This window comes from Dreissena polymorpha, chromosome 13, assembly GCF_020536995.1.
Source record: "Dreissena polymorpha isolate Duluth1 chromosome 13, UMN_Dpol_1.0, whole genome shotgun sequence".
Taxonomy (NCBI): Eukaryota; Metazoa; Mollusca; class Bivalvia; order Myida; family Dreissenidae; genus Dreissena; species Dreissena polymorpha.
Window position 1 is genome coordinate 72,798,576 of NC_068367.1, and position 18,109 is coordinate 72,816,684.

The 18,109-nt window shown below is 35.5% G+C and overlaps 1 protein-coding gene across 4 annotated transcripts in view; it reads left to right on the forward strand.

Annotated features, from left to right (window-relative positions):
* The window catches only part of LOC127856339 (protein O-mannosyl-transferase TMTC4-like), a 49,855-nt gene extending 32,822 nt beyond the window's left edge, over nt 1-17,033 (forward strand). For all 4 annotated transcript variants that reach the window (XM_052392474.1, XM_052392476.1, XM_052392478.1 and 1 more), the window contains exons 5-16: nt 2,031-2,158; nt 3,313-3,411; nt 4,692-4,853; nt 6,449-6,651; nt 7,330-7,507; nt 8,457-8,585; nt 8,995-9,074; nt 10,308-10,415; nt 11,874-12,015; nt 12,935-13,049; nt 13,687-13,869; nt 15,553-17,033. In XM_052392474.1, coding sequence (XP_052248434.1) covers nt 2,031-2,158; nt 3,313-3,411; nt 4,692-4,853; nt 6,449-6,651; nt 7,330-7,507; nt 8,457-8,585; nt 8,995-9,074; nt 10,308-10,415; nt 11,874-12,015; nt 12,935-13,049; nt 13,687-13,869; nt 15,553-15,683 — 1,658 coding nt within the window. In that variant the 3' untranslated portion in view covers nt 15,684-17,033. The remainder of the gene's footprint in view (nt 1-2,030; nt 2,159-3,312; nt 3,412-4,691; nt 4,854-6,448; nt 6,652-7,329; nt 7,508-8,456; nt 8,586-8,994; nt 9,075-10,307; nt 10,416-11,873; nt 12,016-12,934; nt 13,050-13,686; nt 13,870-15,552) is intronic.
* Nucleotides 17,034-18,109: the final 1,076 nt, after the last annotated feature.

Consider the following 18,109-nt stretch of genomic DNA (forward strand, 5'->3'; position numbering starts at 1 on the left):
GAAGGGCTCCCCGCCCTGCCCTCCCGAACCTCTGCCCTGCCTTTAAAAAAAAAATAAAATATTTTTTTTACATATGATAATTAATAAATCTCTTATTACATTGTAATAAATGTATTCCTAATTGTAGACATTATATTTGAATAGTTTAATTATAATGGGAATAATATATTCAAACAATTATTTATAACATATAAATTAACATACAACAGGAAGCATTCCAGAAAAGCCTGCGCGCTCCAAAGTGCCCTTTTGACAAAATACTGCGCATAAAAATGCTCTTTTTACAAAAAAGCCCCCCTGCCCTTTTTAAATCCTAGCTGGAGCACTGGTGCATTGTACGTGACAACTTACAGTTATAGTAGCAGATAATGTGTTTGGTACTTTTAAATAAATTAAAAAATGCGCAAAAGGAAATTATTACACCTTATGCAAGTCAGCAAATTTCTTAGACTCCGATTCATGTATAGAATTGTTATGATGTTCCAGTTGAAAAAATAAACAACAATATCTCCAACATTCATTTAATGCAATAAATATGTTTTGTTCATGCAATCTAGGTGTTCACTAGATTTTCTTGTTATTTTAACATTATATTTCCGAAATTCAGTAACAAGACATCTTGTACACATAATTCTATCCCGGTTTTTGTTAAGTGATCCTTTATTAACAAATCATTCTATTGCAAAAAGTATGTTTTTTCCTAAATCCAGTTCCTAAATTCACATTTAATGGTTTGACTTTCAGATACATGCATTAACATATATTTGTTTGGTGAAGAAATAAAGTCTAACCTATTTTACTGATTTGTTTATGTTCAGGATTTTCTATTGTATGTAAGTTTTTTCAAAAAAATGAAATGTAATTAATCAAACAATGATACTTTTTACCAATTTGAAGTTTATTGACACGAAAATTCCCAAGATTGGTATGGGTCAAATTCCAAAAATGGTACAAAAAAGCCCTGATATTTAAAAAAAGTAAGTAATGGGGTAGGAAAAAGTCCTGTCTCACATTAGACTCAATATATTTATGCCCCCCTTCGAAGAAGAGGGGGTATATTGTTTTGCACATGTCCGTCCGTCCGTCCACCAGATGGTTTCCGGATGATAACTCAAGAACGCTTAGGCCTAGGATCATGAAACTTCAGAGGTACATCGATCATGACTGTCAGATGACCCCTATTGATTTTCAGGTCACTAGGTCAAAGGTCAAGGTCACAGTGACTCAAAATAGTAAAATGGTTTCCGGATGATAACTCAAGAATGCTTACACCTAGGATCATGAAACTTCATAGGTACAATGATCATGACTGGCAGATGACCCCTATTAATTTTCAGGTCACTAGGTGAAAGGTCAAGGTCACAGTGACACGAAACAGTAAAATGGTTTCCAGATGATAACTCAAGAATGCTTATGCCTAGGATCATGAAACTTCATAGGTACATTGATCATGACTGGCAGATGACCCCTATTGATTTTCAGGTCACTAGGTCAAAGGTCAAGGTCACAGTGACTTGAAATAGTAAAATGGTTTCCGGATGATAACTCAAGAATGCTTACACCTAGGATCATGAAACTTCATAGGTACAATGATCATGACTGGCAGATGACCCCTATTAATTTTCAGGTCACTAGGTCAAAGGTCAAGGTCACAGTGACAAAAAACATATTCACACAATGGCTGCCACTACAACTGACAGCCCATATAGGGGGCATGCATGTTTTACAAACAGCCCTTGTTTTTATGGCAACAACCATACCCCTCCTCTTGTACCCTCTTGTACCCCCTTCATTGCTAGATTAAATTCTCAAATAAGTAACTTGCAGGCTGTTCTGGTTTAAGGCTGGTTGCATACAGCCATTTTCATCTAACAATATTTCACAAGTTATTTTACTTTACAACATTTCACAAGCTATTTCACTTTAAAACAATTCACATGTTATTTCACTTTAAAATATTTTAGTTGCTATTTCACTTTACAACATTTCACATGCTATTTCACTTAACAACATTTCACATGCTATTACAGAAACTCAGAGATATGACTCAAGGTATTCAATATTCCGTCCAGAGCAGTTCTCGTTGGGCTACCTGCTCTCCAGCATGCTGCTCTGTATGTTGGCAGTGCTGTGCAAGGAGCAGGGCATCACCGTCATTGTGAGTGGCTTTTATCTTCTATACTCTTTTCACCATGAGAAGCAAAGTTAAAATGTCTATGTGCAAACAGCACAAAACCAGAACAGCCTGCGAGTAACTCGCAGTCTGTTGAGGTTTTATGCTGTTTGCTGCTCATTGGTATCTTAAGGTTGGAAATGAAGCCCTTTTAACTTGAGTTTAGTAAGAAAGTTATTTAATTACATTCAACTTTCTATCGGGCTACCAATGTGTCAAGATATTATGTAAGTGGTCAAGGGTTAACCTTTTACCACTCAAATACGAAGTTTGAGGCTCTTGTAGTCCCTTATAAAGTCAAATTAAATTTAAGACCTTTCTCACTAGTTTTAAGATATAATGGGTTCATTGACAGCAAACAGCATAAAACTTGAACAGAATATCGGGTTACTTGCAAGAAGTTCTGGTGTTAGGCTGGTTGCATATAGCAATTTTCACTTGGCTTTTGAGTGGGAAAATGTTTATTTTTCTTCAGGTAATCAGATGTAAGTGAAAAAAGAAACAATCTGAAAAAAAAACGTATTACATTATGGTGTCTTGAATTTATGGCATGACATGGAACTTTCGACAAGATACTATTGAATATTCAGATTTTTATTTCAAACAAATGATTTGGTCATGTTTCCATGGTCTAATTTCGTATAATATTTATAGAAAACATTTTAACAGTAAATGCAAATATGGTATATAATTACTTCTTCAGATAGAACTTTAAACTATTGGGAGTTTGTTTGGAAAACAAACTGGTTATATACCACTATTTAGGATTAAGAAGCATTCATTGAGTGACTGTTTTATGATAAATTTAAATATTTACATAATTATTTAGTTGCGTCTTACCAAAATGGGTTTTATCAATTTAATTGTGACCAGCATAGCTCCAGACCAGCTTGTACAATTGCTACAGGAGCTATCCTGTCTGCTATACATTTGAGCAAGGTTTGGTGGTCTCATCAGCATACAGGGTAGCTGCAGGGATCTGCAGGCTTGTCTGGAGCTATGTTGGCCACATATGGAATAAGACCCATTTTAGCATGACCTAGCTCATATACAATCAGTTTTTGTTTGTATGTATACACATACTGTGCGGATGACCTTGCAATCAATGTAGATGTACTTTTCATTTATCCCATTTACAGGGGATATGCAGTGCATACGACATCGTTGTCATTTGTGGAGTGGACTTGCTGGAATTGGTTGGTCTCCGCAAAAAATGTCAACAGAATGGAAAGTCACAGGTTAGATTAATACACTTCAATATTAAGATGATGCTTAGTTCAACAGTTTTTGAAAGTCATCTTCCAGTATAGATATAAAATCTAAATGTAAATGCATATAAGTAACTAAGTTTTCAAAAGTTAACATTTTTGTAACAAGTGTTTTCTTCACTTTATGATATACATGTAGATACATCAATCTAAGATATATACGCCCTTGAGGTATACTGTAAAAAAATGTTATGGGGGAATGGAACTTGTAAAGCTTCAATTAAATCAATAAACTTTTATCTTTTTAAAAAGCCATTCTATGCTGTAAAAGTTTCATTAAAAAAATGAAGCCAAATATATGGTTTATTTGGCATATTGCTAAGAAAACTTCCTCAATGTTGCCCATAAAAGTGATGCTTATGAGGGTGCGATAGGACTTACCAGTACCCATCTGTTGCAAATAACTTTGATTATCTAAGTCCAAATAGTTATTTTCAAAAACAACTTGCCACAATTGGATAATATCATCAGCATGAACAGTTTGCATCGCATGAAGAATAAAAAGTTACAATTTATAATTACAGGAAATAAACCAAAATCCACAAAACTGATAATTATAAATAATAATATATATATATATAATTATAAATAATAATAAAACTGTTTGATAATCACATAAATGCAGCTTCAAAAACAACGAGGTTGTATTGGCCTTATTTTGATTCAAATCATGAACTAGTACTCTAAGCTCAGGGTTGGTATTCAAAAATATCTTGAAGGAGATCTCAATTTGAGATGTACTTAAGAGAAATTTTCAGATAATATATTATGTTAGAATTCAATTTTTTCAGCTGACGAAAAGATTAGTTATAATCACTTAAGCTTATAATCACTTAAGCAGTATTTACTTGTTTAAATTGTGTTCATGTGAATATACCCACTTCCTCGAAAAAGCCAAGGACTTCAAGAATTGTGAATTTAAGGAATTTTCTAGGTTTACCCTAGTAGCTTTGCGCCTATGGGCCAAGATGTTTGACTTATTTTTTGTCCAGCAATAACAACCTCTGTGAATGTAAGAAAGCCAATAATGTTTGCAAACTACAAAGTGAAAGAAACCAATGGCTACTGAAAATATTGAGGTGTATTTTTACAATTTAAGCATGCATTTATGAAATAAACCTGCATAAAGGTACATTTATTCACACACTACGGTATAAAGCAAATAATGGGCAGTCTAATGATGGTTTTTAAGTTTTTCATGAAAAAAAAAATTATGTACTAGTGTAATGTTGTCTATTTATCACTCTCAGGCAACACAGGCATGGGTTGTAAGCCTGATAAAGCGCCACCTGGTGTTGTTGTCTGCTGGCCTACTGGTGTTCCTGTACCGCTGGAGGATCATGGGATCGGCCCCGCCCGTGTTCCAGGTGTTTGACAATCCACACTCCTTTGTGAATAACACTGTGATCAGGGTAAGTCTTGTAAATGCTGTAGTTTGTTATTTTTTATCCTCTGCCAAAGGCAGAAGGATGTATGTAGTATTGTCTTTGTCCATCCGTCTGTCCGTCCATCAGTACATCCGTCTGTCTGTCACAAAACTTTGCATGGCTTTATCTCAGAAATTATATGATATATCAATGTGAAACTTCATGGGTGTATAGATATCAATGAGAAGTTTCATGCACATAAACCATAACCCTACTTTTTCTTAAACAAGAGTTATTGCCCATTGTTGTTGTTTTTTTGTATGATCTAACTTTTCACTGCTGTATCTCGGTTACCATACAATACTACAAAAAGTCCAAAAAGCAGAAAGTGTTGTTTATGGGACTATATATCACACATATGCAGTTAAGTAATCTATGTTTCCGCAGAGCGCGGCTTAATTTTAATTTAATCATATTCACAAAAATGTATTCACACTAGAGCTGCAACGATTCACCAACAGCTCGATTCGATTTCGATTTCAGACACTCCGATACCGATTTTTTCGATTCGATTCATCTTCAAACCTAGTTTTATCATATATTCACTCTTCTGCCTTAAAATAAACATTTCTGTTCAAAAGTGTCGCATACCTAGATATCTTGGGCATTTGTCAAATTGTGTGTTTGTTTGATATAGTTTGGTTGGTTCAACAGTGTTTTAAAAAGCTGTTGAAAGTGTGTAAAATTAACATTTGTAAGGGATATTTTGCAAGAAACTGCCAATTGTCTTTCAAACTATGTCAATATTTCAATAAAACACATAAAAAAGAATAGCAAATTAGGACTCAATTATAATATAAAAAATCTTCTGACTAGAAGATTGTGTTGAATACACAATAATATAAAATTAAATAAATAATCATAAGAACATCTGGAATCAGTGGAGTGATAGTACTATCACTATTATACTTATATCCAAAACCGCTACAAGCATGTCTACTATTTAGCCGTGACAGCATCACCTGTTACCTGTAGGACAAAGCACATTCTGTAATAAATTAACAAATTCCCAACAGAAACAGAACTACTTTTCTGTCTGGCAACTTGAGTAGCTGCACTTGTGCTACCTCTTAGTCTTGCTAAATCAACGTTATGTTTGCATCCGTGAAGAACAGTTTACACTTTGCTTTGTCGGGAGGGCTACCATCCCGAAACACACAATACTGCCACACTTTTGATTTTAGCTTCTTAGGCGCATCTGATAATTTCAATTTGTCGGCCACAACTTGTTTAGCCATTTTGACGCTTTTTCCGAAAGTAGACCGTAACGCGCTTATTGATTGGATGACTAAAGTAATAAGCAGCCAATCGTGCGCATCGTAATTACAGGTAAAGATAAAACCTACACCTTCCGATATGAAATAGTCAGAATACAGCGAGCTTTATGTATCTAAGTATATATGTCTATATGTTAAAGAATCTAATCGAATTTGGTAGGTTTGGTATCGTAATTGAATCGACGCATTTCGAACCGATTTTCGATGCATTAGATCGAATCGTTGCAGCTCTAATTCACACGCATTCTTAACTGTTTATGGTGATCTTCAATGACGTTACTTAACAGTTGATTCTTTTTTCAGAGCACAAACTACAACTACTTGTACTCCATAAACATTTGGCTACTTCTCAATCCCTGGTGGCTGTGTTTTGATTGGTCAATGGGCTGCGTTCCTGTCATTGAGTCATTGGCCGATCCCAGAGTGCTTGCAGCCTTCAGTGTCTGGATTTTCATTGGTTGTCTTGTGTGGGCGTGCCTTAAGGGACCAATCACCCAAGATCAGAGGTATGTGATGCTTCAATAGAAATTTTGATGTTTGTATCATATAATTTAAAAAAAAAGCCATAGATCAACTTTTCCAAAAACTTTAAAAAAACATTTTCTGTGTCTTTTTTGGTATTCAAACCCGCTTAATACACGCTTAAATAACGCCATGCCAATCGACTAAATATCGCAATAAAAAGTCTCAAAATCAAACGCGTGGGATAATCTTTTGGTGAACTATATTAGCATGGCAACATACAGTCCAATTAGTGGTACCCATCTTGTGTTGTGTAAGTGTTATAAAAATTACATTCTGTCTGGATTTTAGTTTAGTACATGACAATTAACCAGTAATGCGCTGCATATGGATATGTTCTGACAATGAAAAGTCTTTGCCTCTCAGATATTCTGTAAATTTAATTTCAAGTGAAGACAAGTTTTGGCAGATTTACGGCCTATTGTTTGTTTTTTTCCACTACACAATTTTGTGTTTTTAACTCGTCTGTAACTACTGGCAGTATTATGGCCCATGGTTTTTTCTGTTTTCTGTAGAATATATAATGGCGTTGTCTAAACATGTGTCCAAACATGTGTTGTGGGGGAATCAGTGTCTGTGACACATTTCTAGTTTTAAAAATACATGTGATATCCGATGCTAACAAAATGATTTATTTAATATCAATACTTGCCCATTTTCAGAACTTTGACAATGGCCTTGGCACTCATCATCATTCCATTCCTTCCGGCTAGTAACTTGTTCTTCCGCGTGGGGTTTGTGATAGCAGAGAGGATCCTGTACCTGTCCAGTATAGGCTACTGCATGGTGGTTGTTCTGGGCGTGAGGCAGCTGTGTAGTACATACCCACAACACTCCAAGGTAATGCAAGGCTTGGGATAACCCATTCACACTCAAATGCAAAGTAAAAATGGATAAATGCAGCCAACATGAAACCAGAACAGCCTGAAAGTAAATCCAAGTCTTTTAAGTTTATGCTGTTTGCATATAGCCATTTAACTTTGTTTCTGAGCTGTTTGCTGCTTGCCGGTATCTACTCATCAGTTATAAGGGTTGGAAATGAAGCCTCTAAAACTTGAATACAGTAAAAAAAAAGGTCTTAAATTTAATTTAACTTTCAAAGGGACTACAAAGGCGTAAAAATACGTATCTATGTGGTAAGGTGTTAAGAAAGGTCTTTGATTGAATTTGATTTTCTAAGGCACTTCAATTGCGTCAGATGTGGATTTGAGTGTTCAGCCATGCATATTGTGGCAGAGTCATTTTGTATTCTCCCATTTTTGATTGGGGTATTACATAAACTATTGTTGATTTGCTCCGTTTGTCTGTCTGTATGGTTTTTGTGTGTATGTAAAATTATAATGTATAACTGCTAGGGCAAAAACTTGTAAACAATCTGTTTGAATATGATTAAGCAGAGATTATGCCATTTTGGAGAAACATTTTAATGTAGATTATTTCGAATTATCCTTAAATGTCATATGTGCATAATATGAATAAATATGCTATAAAGGTATTAAAAAGGTTTTTGAATTGTTTTTATTTATCAATTAGTGGTTTATTACTGTGAAATTGCATGAACTTTTGTGGTTTAAAAAAAAAAAAATTTGGGACACGTAAATTCATAGATTTCTGATTACAGGAATGAGAGTGAGGAATTTGGGACATTCATTTTCCAATGTGTTTGTGTTAATTTCTTTGAAAGTTCAACCCATGATCAGAAATCAACAAAAATGTATGTCCTAAAAATAAAAATACTGTAATTATGTATACAAACATTGAAGGAATGTGCCAATGAATGCTTTTTCAGCACATATCAGCGTGCCTAGCGTTCCTGCTCTGCCTATACAGTGTGCGATGTATCCAGCGAAGTACAGAGTGGAAACATGAGATTGATCTCTTCACTGCTGGTGCACACGTCTGTCCGGGAAATGCAAAAGTATACGAGTTGTGTACTTCTAAGAGAAGATGTGTAGTTTATATAAATACTTTTATTTACTGTTGTATGTTAAACTATATATGATTATTTCCATGTTGCATAGACTTATGTTAGCTTAGTGTTTTATTTAAGAAAAGAATTCTAATTGGGATTATACAAATAGTTTCTGGACTTACCGGATTTTTTTTCATAATTGCATTTTCTGAATAATACCAACTTGTGTACATTCACATCCTTTTAATACATCAAAAATTGTTTTCGGACAAGAAAATAGATGGTATAATTGCTTTTTACTTCTATTTGAGATTTGTATGATCCCATAATATTAACAACAGTAAAGGACAATACATTCATTGTATGAAAACGATTGCATCATTAAGAGACCACTATTTCTTATTATTTTTCACAGGTGCACTATAACATTGCCAAACTGAATGCAGACAGTGGGAACATTGATGTAGCGATCCACAAATACAGGCACGCAATAGAGTGAGTACAGGGCTTTTGGACTATTATAGGGATAATGGGAAAATAGGGCTAAATGCATGTGCATAGAGTGTAGTCTGCACCTTTAGACGAAAGAAACTGTGGACTGCACAGGCTAGTCTGGGATGACACTTTACGCTCATACCTCAAGCCCAGTTTTTCCAGAGCGTTGCTTATTTATAGGCTCTGCTAGATCTATGAGCAAGCAGTGTGATACTATTTGCAAAATGCGGTTCAGTAGATCTGCTCATTTAAATATCAAATCTGTATTTTTCAAACTTGTCAGTGCTAGCTAACAAGAGATATACAGAAATCTTTCTCTATGGGGATGTACTTTTTCATTTTATGCTTTCAGTGGAATTTAGAATTTTATTGTTGAAAAAAAATCAATTTCATTTAAATATATAAGATTTTATTTGTTTTCTGCATTGAAATTTTACGAAAATATATTTTTTTAATTGCCATATTTTTCCAATAATAATAATGGTCCATCAGTGTCAGTCACTTTTCCTGACAAATGAGAATGCATGTTGAATATTCACAAATATGTGTTTCCCAAAAAATCATGTACAAATATCAAAGCCATCAGTAAGCTTAAATGACGTACAGATTATTAAACTGTTATCCCATCATGCTCATTTTGAATGTTGTTTATCACACTTTTAATGATAATACTTGCTCACAAATGAATGCTGTGAAAGCTTTTTGCTTTATTGATTTTTTTTCCCCGCGATCGAATGATCGGGGGTATATTGTTTTTGGCCTGTCTGTCTGTCATTTTGTGTGTCTGTCTGTCCCAAAACTTTAACCTTGATCATAACTTTTGCAATATTGAAGATAGCAACTTGATATTTGGCATGCACGTGTATCTCATGGAGCTGCAGATTTTGAGTAGTGAAAGGTCAAGGTCATCCTTCAAGGTCAAAGGTCATTTTTTCTAAAATAGCCACCGTGCGGCTTCAAAGCGCAGAAGGGGGCATTGTGTTTTACAAACACAGCTCTCGTTTTTACTTAAAGCATACAATATTTTATTTAAAAAAGTGCTTGATTAAATGTTAATTTTACTTGTGAATATATAGAAACAAAAATCATTGCAATGGTGCAAATTAAAAAAAAAATCTATAATGATATTGTGAAACATAATTTGATTATGTATCAAAATAAAATCAAAAACTCTTTTTTTCATCTGCATTACTTACCATATTTAATGACATCATTGACTCTGCATGGTTTCAGGTTGAACCCGCAGTATGACCAGGCTATGAACAACCTGGGAAACATTCTCAAGGACAGGAATGAGCTGGATGAAGCAGAACATCTTCTGGAAAGGGCTGTAGCTGTCAGGTTAGTAGTGTAACCATGGTTGCATTCTGAAGGACAGGAATGAGCTGGATGAAGCAGAACAGCTTCTGGAGAGGGCTGTAAGTGGGCAGAGGTCCATATATTAGCATATATGAGTAAAATATTAATGGATACTATCTTAATATGAATGAAAAAAACAATATTGATCAATGCAACATTGACATTGATACCTTTTAAAAAGGTGTGCCCAGTGATATTTTTACAAATTTTCTCATCTGAGTCCTGGGACTCGATAACTTGCAAATCTATGAGTCCCCGAATTGAAAGAATGAGTCCAAATATTAATCGATATTATTTTTTGAGAAAGTTGAATGCATTTTTGGGACTCGCATATTTCGAAACTTTGCATCCCCAGAGGTTTTTGTGAGTTCAGGACCCAGGACTCACAGGTAAAAAAATCACTGTGTGTCATAATTGCCTTCAAAGTAAATTTCTTTGCTCTTCATGCCTAAGATATTCATATTTCCAAACATACAATAATAATGCCTTGAAAACACAGTCATTCAAAATAACACTTCTTAAAACTGTGATCAGTAAATATGTGACATTATTAATATAGTTTTGAAAATCTACAAGCCTAGTTCAAAAATGGTTCCAAAACATCACTAAATTACTGGAAACCGTTAATTTCCCCTGCAAAGTCTCAAACCAGTGTCCCATGTTGTTTAAAATGTGTCTTGTTCTGAGAAAACTGGGCTTAGTGCATGTGCGTAAAGTGTCGTCCCAGATTAGCCAGTGCAGTCCGTACAGGCTAATCAGGGACGACACTTTCCGGTTAAACTAGATTTTTGGTAAAAAGGGACTTCCTTTAAACGGAAAATACCATTTAAGCGGAAAGTGTCGTCCCTGATAAGCCTGTACAGACTGCACAGGCTAATCTTGGACGACACTTTACGCACATGCATTATGACCAGCTTTCACAGAACAAGACACAAATGAAATTTGAGTCTGGCTCAGAAAAAACAACAACTCTTGATGCATGTTAAGAAATTGTTGTCCCAGATAAACCTGTGCAGTTTGCATGGAGTAGAAGAGACAACTTTTGAAACACCATTAGAAAGCAAAAAGTCTCTGACTGCACAGGCTAATCTGGGACGACACTTTACGTACATGCATGAAGCTCAGTTTCCCAGAGCAAGGCTCATATGTGTCGTGTTCTCAGAAATTTGGGCTTAATGCATGTGCGTAAAGTGTCGTCCCAGATAAGCCTGTGCGGTTCGCACAGGCTAATCAGGGACGACACTTACCGCTTTTATGGTATTTTTAGTTTCAGGGAAGTCCCTCCTTGCCGAAAATCAAGTTTAGGCGGAAATTGTCGTCCCTGATTAGCCTGTGCAGACTGCACAGGCTAATCTGGGATGACACTTTACGCACATGAATTAAGCCCAATTTTCTCAGAACAAGACACATATTTGCTCAATGTCATTTCTCCACACTCAGAGAGGAGTTTGCGGCGGCATGGATGAACCTGGGCATCGTGAAGGCTGCCTTGAAGAAGCACGCTGAGGCAGAGCGCTGCTACTACACCGCCATCTTGCACCGACGTAAATACCCAGACTGCTTCTATAACCTGGGCAATCTGGTAGGATGCTTCTTGTGGTTTTTACTCGAGTTGCGGTCTGGGATAACTGCTCATTATGCATGTGCCTAAAGTGTCGTCCCATATATATAAGCCTGTGCAGTCATCACAGGCTGATCAGAAATGGCACTTTCCACTTTTATGGTATTTTTTGTTTGAAGGATGTCTATTTTTAGCTGATATGAAATTAAGGGGTAAAGTGTCGTCCCTGGTTAGCCTGTGCAGATGGGACATGCTTATCTGGAATAAAATTTCATGCACCAGCATTTAGCCCAATCCTCCCAGAACAAGGCTCATTCCATTGACTTGCAACTGTTATTCCATCTACTTGTCATTTTTATTCCATTTACTTTTGGCTGTTTTTCCATTTATTTATGGGTTTTATTCCATAAATACTCTACAAACAGTTTGGGACTGTTATGGTTATGAAATAATGCTAAATGTGACAATGTTGTACAAGATATCCATATTAATAAAAACATGTTTTAATTGCATACCACATGTCTGTTGTGTCTTGCTTTACAATATAAGTGAAAACTTGTGCAATTTTTACCAGAACCATGTAAAGGCAGGTAAACTTAATTTTTTTGTGCCTTCATGCTTGTCAATAGCAATGATTTGCAAAATTCTCAAATCTGTGTAATTGGACTGTAGCACTGTTATCAGAAAATCTTTTTTTTGAAATTCCCTTGCGTTGTACATCAAAAAAGAAGTAAAGAACAAACACTGGAAGAATTTGTAAAATAAATAAAGTAAAATTAGAACCTAAAAGACATGTATGCATTTCCTAACCAAGGCTTAGTATGTTAGTACAAGTGCGCATGATAGATGACCCATTGTCATATTACTCAGTATGGATGTATTTTGTATGTTACAAACCTTTAGAAAAGTGGAACAAAACACCCACTTATTTATTTTACAGTACCTGGACATCAAGCAATATGACCGGGCAATAGAGGCGTGGACAAATGCCACTAAATTGAGGCCTACCCACACCAATGCGTGGACCAATATGGCCTTAGTGCATGACTCATTAGGTGAGGTTCTCTTTTGAGTAATGTTACAACATATGGGCCGTAATCTGTGAAAAGGGGATTTTATGCATGTGTAAAGTGTCGTCCCAGGTTAGCCTGTGCAGTCCGCACAGGCTAATCAAGGAAGACACTTTCCTCTTTTATGGACTTTTTTTCTAAAGGAAACCTCTTCTTTCCTGTGCAGACGGCACATACTAATCTGGGAAGACACTTTAAGCAAAGTTTTCCTAGAAAGAGGCTCATATTATCCTTCTAGTCTGGGAGAAGGATAATATCTAACAAAGATACTCACAGGCTAATCTGGGACTACACTTTACTCACATAAGAAATACAATCTGTGCTGGTAAGAAAGTACTTTCAGGGAAATCTGGGATAAATGTATATGCGTAAAGTATTGTCCCAGGTTAAGCCTGTGCAGTCAACATAGGCTTATCAATGACTACACTTTCCGCTTTTATGGATGGAATTTTTCATTTAAAAGAGGTCTCATCTAAACAAAAATCCAGTCTAGGCAAAAAGTGATTTCCATGATTAGCCTGTGTGGACTGCACAGGCTTATCCATGATGACACTTTCTGCACATGCATTAAGTCCAGTTTTATCTAGTGACTATCATTATCCAGGAATTTACTTTCTTCCAGAGCAATATGACAAGAGCATCGCTGTTGCCAAGCAGGGCCTCAAGCACCTGCCAGGGGAGTCCCAGCTGTACTTCAGCATTGCAAACGCCTACGGCAAGTTGTCCCGATACGCCGAGAGTGCCGAACACTTTGAGAAGGCCATTGCTCTGAAGCCAACCAAAGCACAGTATTACGCAAATTATGGTATAATTAGTTATTATAAGTTAAAAGCCTTGCTCTGGGATAACGGTTTTTAATTTATTAGGGTAAAGTATCATTGCTGATCAGCCTGTGCAGTCTGCACAGGCTAACTAAGGACAACATTCTCCTCTTTAATGGAGTTTTTCATTGAAAGGAAGTCTCTATTGAGAAAATACATTTCATACAGAAAGTGTTATCCCTGACAAGCCTAAGCTGACTGCACAGGCTATTTTTTTACAATTTTCTAATCACATGTATTAAGCCCCGTTATCCCAGATCAAGGCTCATATGTTGTGAAATTTGGTTATAAGTGAACAAAATCATGTCCAGATAGCGGTTGCTTTCAAGCCAGCAAAAATAACAACATAACTTATTTTTCCCAATGCGGAAATAGTTTTCCCAGCAGGAAAAGTTGAAATTGCGATCCCAATGATATTCCTGCTTATCCCTTTCCCACTTAAAAGCAACATGAAAATGGCTATGTGCAAACAGCGTAAAACTAGAACAGCCTGCGAGTAACTTGCACTCTGTTCAGGTTTTATATAGGGATAAAACACGTTTTCAAGGGCATGATCATCTGCCGGCGCTCTCAAAATCCGATCCTGTCTATTTTGAGAGCGCCCGCAGATGAACATGTCCGAGAAAATGTGTTTTTTCGCTATTATTGCATAAGCAAATTAAACATACCAAAATAAATCAAAATAACATTGAAAACAATACACTTGTTCATTCGACATCAACAAAATAATTTGATTATTTCATATGACGTCATACAGTTCAAGGTTGTGTTTTACATATGCCTCACTTGGTCGTCATCAGAAATGACGAGGTTTTTTCTTTGGATAGGCAGTTTTGGATTTAAAATGTGTTTAAACAGTGGATTAATGCAAAGTTGAAATGCAGCTGCGCAAAGTAAGAAATGAAGAATTATTTTGGAATTTACTTGTCGTGACGGATAAATACATCGTCAGAATAAGTCATTGTTTTCATAGATGTTTCTTTCATACAGGTCTATCTTATTTCGTTCCAACTAAGTTTTCTAAAAATTAATACTGCCAAAGTATTGTCACTGAAGTATTTCAAGCATACAGCAGGAACATTGAAGGTACATAAACACATACATTAACAGCATAGTCTTTTGAAAGTGTTGAGTAAATAACCTAAACTTCATTGACGTTGCCAATCAATAAAGCTGTTGTCAAGAGAGTGCCAGTATTATTTGAAAAGTGGATTTAAATATTCATTGCCTTTATCCCTGCATGCATGAGGAAATTGGTGCTTTTTCAGTTCCCAATTTATGCTTGGAAAGTCATCGAAGGCTGGAGTTATAAACAAAGTTCATAATAACTTCAATGAATCCAATGAAAAATAAGAAGTATTACAACTGCGCTTGGACCAGTTTATGGATATAAAAAACACATAACAGCACGTGAAGCGCCTTGTAAATACATTTACACAATTTCTCCCGTTCAAGCCCTCTTTTTGCCAAGTTTCTGCAACCCGCCAGAGGGCATTATTGATATAGTTTATGCAATAATGCTGTTTGCTGCTCATCAGTATCTATAGTGTAGAGGTTAAACCTTAAAAACTTTAATCTAGTAAGAAAGGTCTTAAATTAAATATAACTTTCTAAGGGACTACAAATGCATGAAAATACATAATCTAAGTGGTACAGGGTTATTTCAGGTGTGCTGTATCACAGATGGGGCAAGCTGGACAAGGCTGAACTCATGTACATGAAGGCTCTCCAGCTGAATCCGGATGAACCCAACCTGAAGGAAAACCTGGCCATGCTTCAACGCAAGAAAACTCAGTGATACTCTGAAAGATGTCACCTGTAAAACTGAATGTGTTAGTGCCAAGAAAGGAAGTTAAGCAAATGAGCGTTGCTGTTGGAAGACCAGGCTTAATGCATGCTCGTAATGTGTCATATGAACAAGATGAAAAAGTGCAGTCTGCTTATCAGAGACGCCTCTGCGCTGCGTAGGCTAATCAGGGACGACGCTTTGTATGGTACTTTCTGTTTAAAGGAAGTCTCTTTTTTGTGAGAATCCAGTTTAGGCGAAAGTGTTGTTGACACTTGACACGCATCTATTTAGCCCCACTTTTGGTTTGTGCCGAAAAGGAAGTTAAGCAAATGAAAAAAATGTTTTGGTCATTCTGGGACGACACTTTACGCACATGCATTAGGCCGTATGTTTCCAAGTGCACGTCCCATATGAAAGAGCCAGAAAGGAAGAGAATCCATTTATTAATATCAAATGTTGTCGTTTTTGTGGCCAAAGAGGAGTTTGCCTTTAATGTATATGAAACACATGAAGAAGAATGGTACCCATCATGTCAGTGGAGGAAAGATATTGGCAGGATAGATCGTGACAGTTTGAAGAGTGGTGACAGAATGAAAACATTCTTCATGTGGACTCGGAAAAGAAAATTTCTGTATTAAATTATTTTATTTGCTTGCAAGAATGCTTGTTAATGTGGAATTGATAACATATATACGTAACAGCTCTAACATATTTTCACAAAATCAAATCTGATGGCATAGTTTTGTTGCTGGTTGCGATACCATTGTGTTTGCTGTAGGGTGATACCCCTGGGGCCGTATTCACCAATCCATTCTTAGACTTAAGAATAATTTGTTTCATATATATATGCTTCAAATTTTGCTTTTGTTATTAATTCATTGTCCTAATTGAAGCATTTTTTTGTTAGAGGTATTTAATTTTGTGTAACATTAACCTTTATTATACTGTCAGAAAAAAAACAGTTTCAATAATATTCTTTCTGTTCAGACTTGATTAATTCTTGGATTATAGTGTTGTGAATAGGCACCCATGTCATTGCTGATCTCGTGTCAGAGACCTGTCTATTTTGTCTAGTGTTGTGACTTACAGTACTGATTACCTTGCTAAATAAGTATCAAAAGGGTTATATAGGGGTGTAATGTCTCCTCCTTTCAGCTGACTTCCTCACTTTAAACGTCAAACTTATTTTACAAATAGTTGTTAACTTTGCTAGATTTATATAAAAATAGAGGTTAATTAAAACCTGTAAGGGGATAGGGCATTTTCCTCCCTGAGGTGGTTCTTAAATCCGGCCCCTGGTTATAAGAAGAAGCTTATTTTCAACAAAGTGTAAAAACTAAATTCAAGCATCTAATGACTTTAAATTAAAAAAACATGAATTCTTTTAAGTTCATCTGTGTATATGGTTATATTTTTTGTTATCTATTATTAAATTATTTTTTTTTATATTTCATGCATGTTTTTATTTTTGCGACAACCAAGTAGCATGACATGTTTGATTATTACAAGTAACGCTTGTTTTTTGGTTGAATTAAATTAAGTACTCATTAATTAGTAAACTTATTAAGTTATGTTCTTATTATCTTTGTTATGTATTGTTATGGCAGAAAAAACTTAATGCATATCATTTGTTAAAGATTTTAATGATCAAAATTCTATAAGTCTGGAATTTTCATCGATTTTCTTGATAAATGAACCAAAATCAGAGATGGTAATCAACTGATAGTTAACATGGCGACGTCCATGCCAAGACAGTTATTTGTGGCCGTTTTATACCCTTTTTTACTTCTGTTTATTTTTTAAATGACGCTCAATTTCCAGCCATATCATTAAAAAGGTGAGTACCCTGTATTTCGTATTTAAATTCATCTCTTTATATTTCGACTTTACTACCCGCAAATTTTCTTAGTGGAGCCCTAATTAGGTCATCCCGCTAAGAAATTTTTCACCGAATTAAGTCAAGATATAGAGCAAATATTACTATGAAATAAAATCCAGTAACTTTCTTCCCAATATGGCTAGAAGGTGAGTGGAATATAAAAAATAATACAACTTACAAGTACAAAGGGTATAAAACGACGAAAAATACCTGCCTCGGCATGTACGTCGCCATCTTGTTTGTCATGTGATTACCCCCTCTGAAAACATTAACACTGAAAAATATTGCTTACAATAATGTAATCTCTGTGCTGCGGAATTTTTGTAATACTTTTTGATTTTGTAATGATTTTATGTATACACAAAGTAGATGAGCCTTTAAGGCTGAAATTAAAAACTAGCATTTTGAAAAAGTCATCTCTGTTTTATTTTCTCCTTTTACAAATTGTGTTTGCATTTAAATTAATAGATATTACAGTTTCATGAATAAAGTCGGGCTTCATGTTCACAAAACTTTATTAATTATGCTGTATTTCTTCGGGTAACATGTAACACCC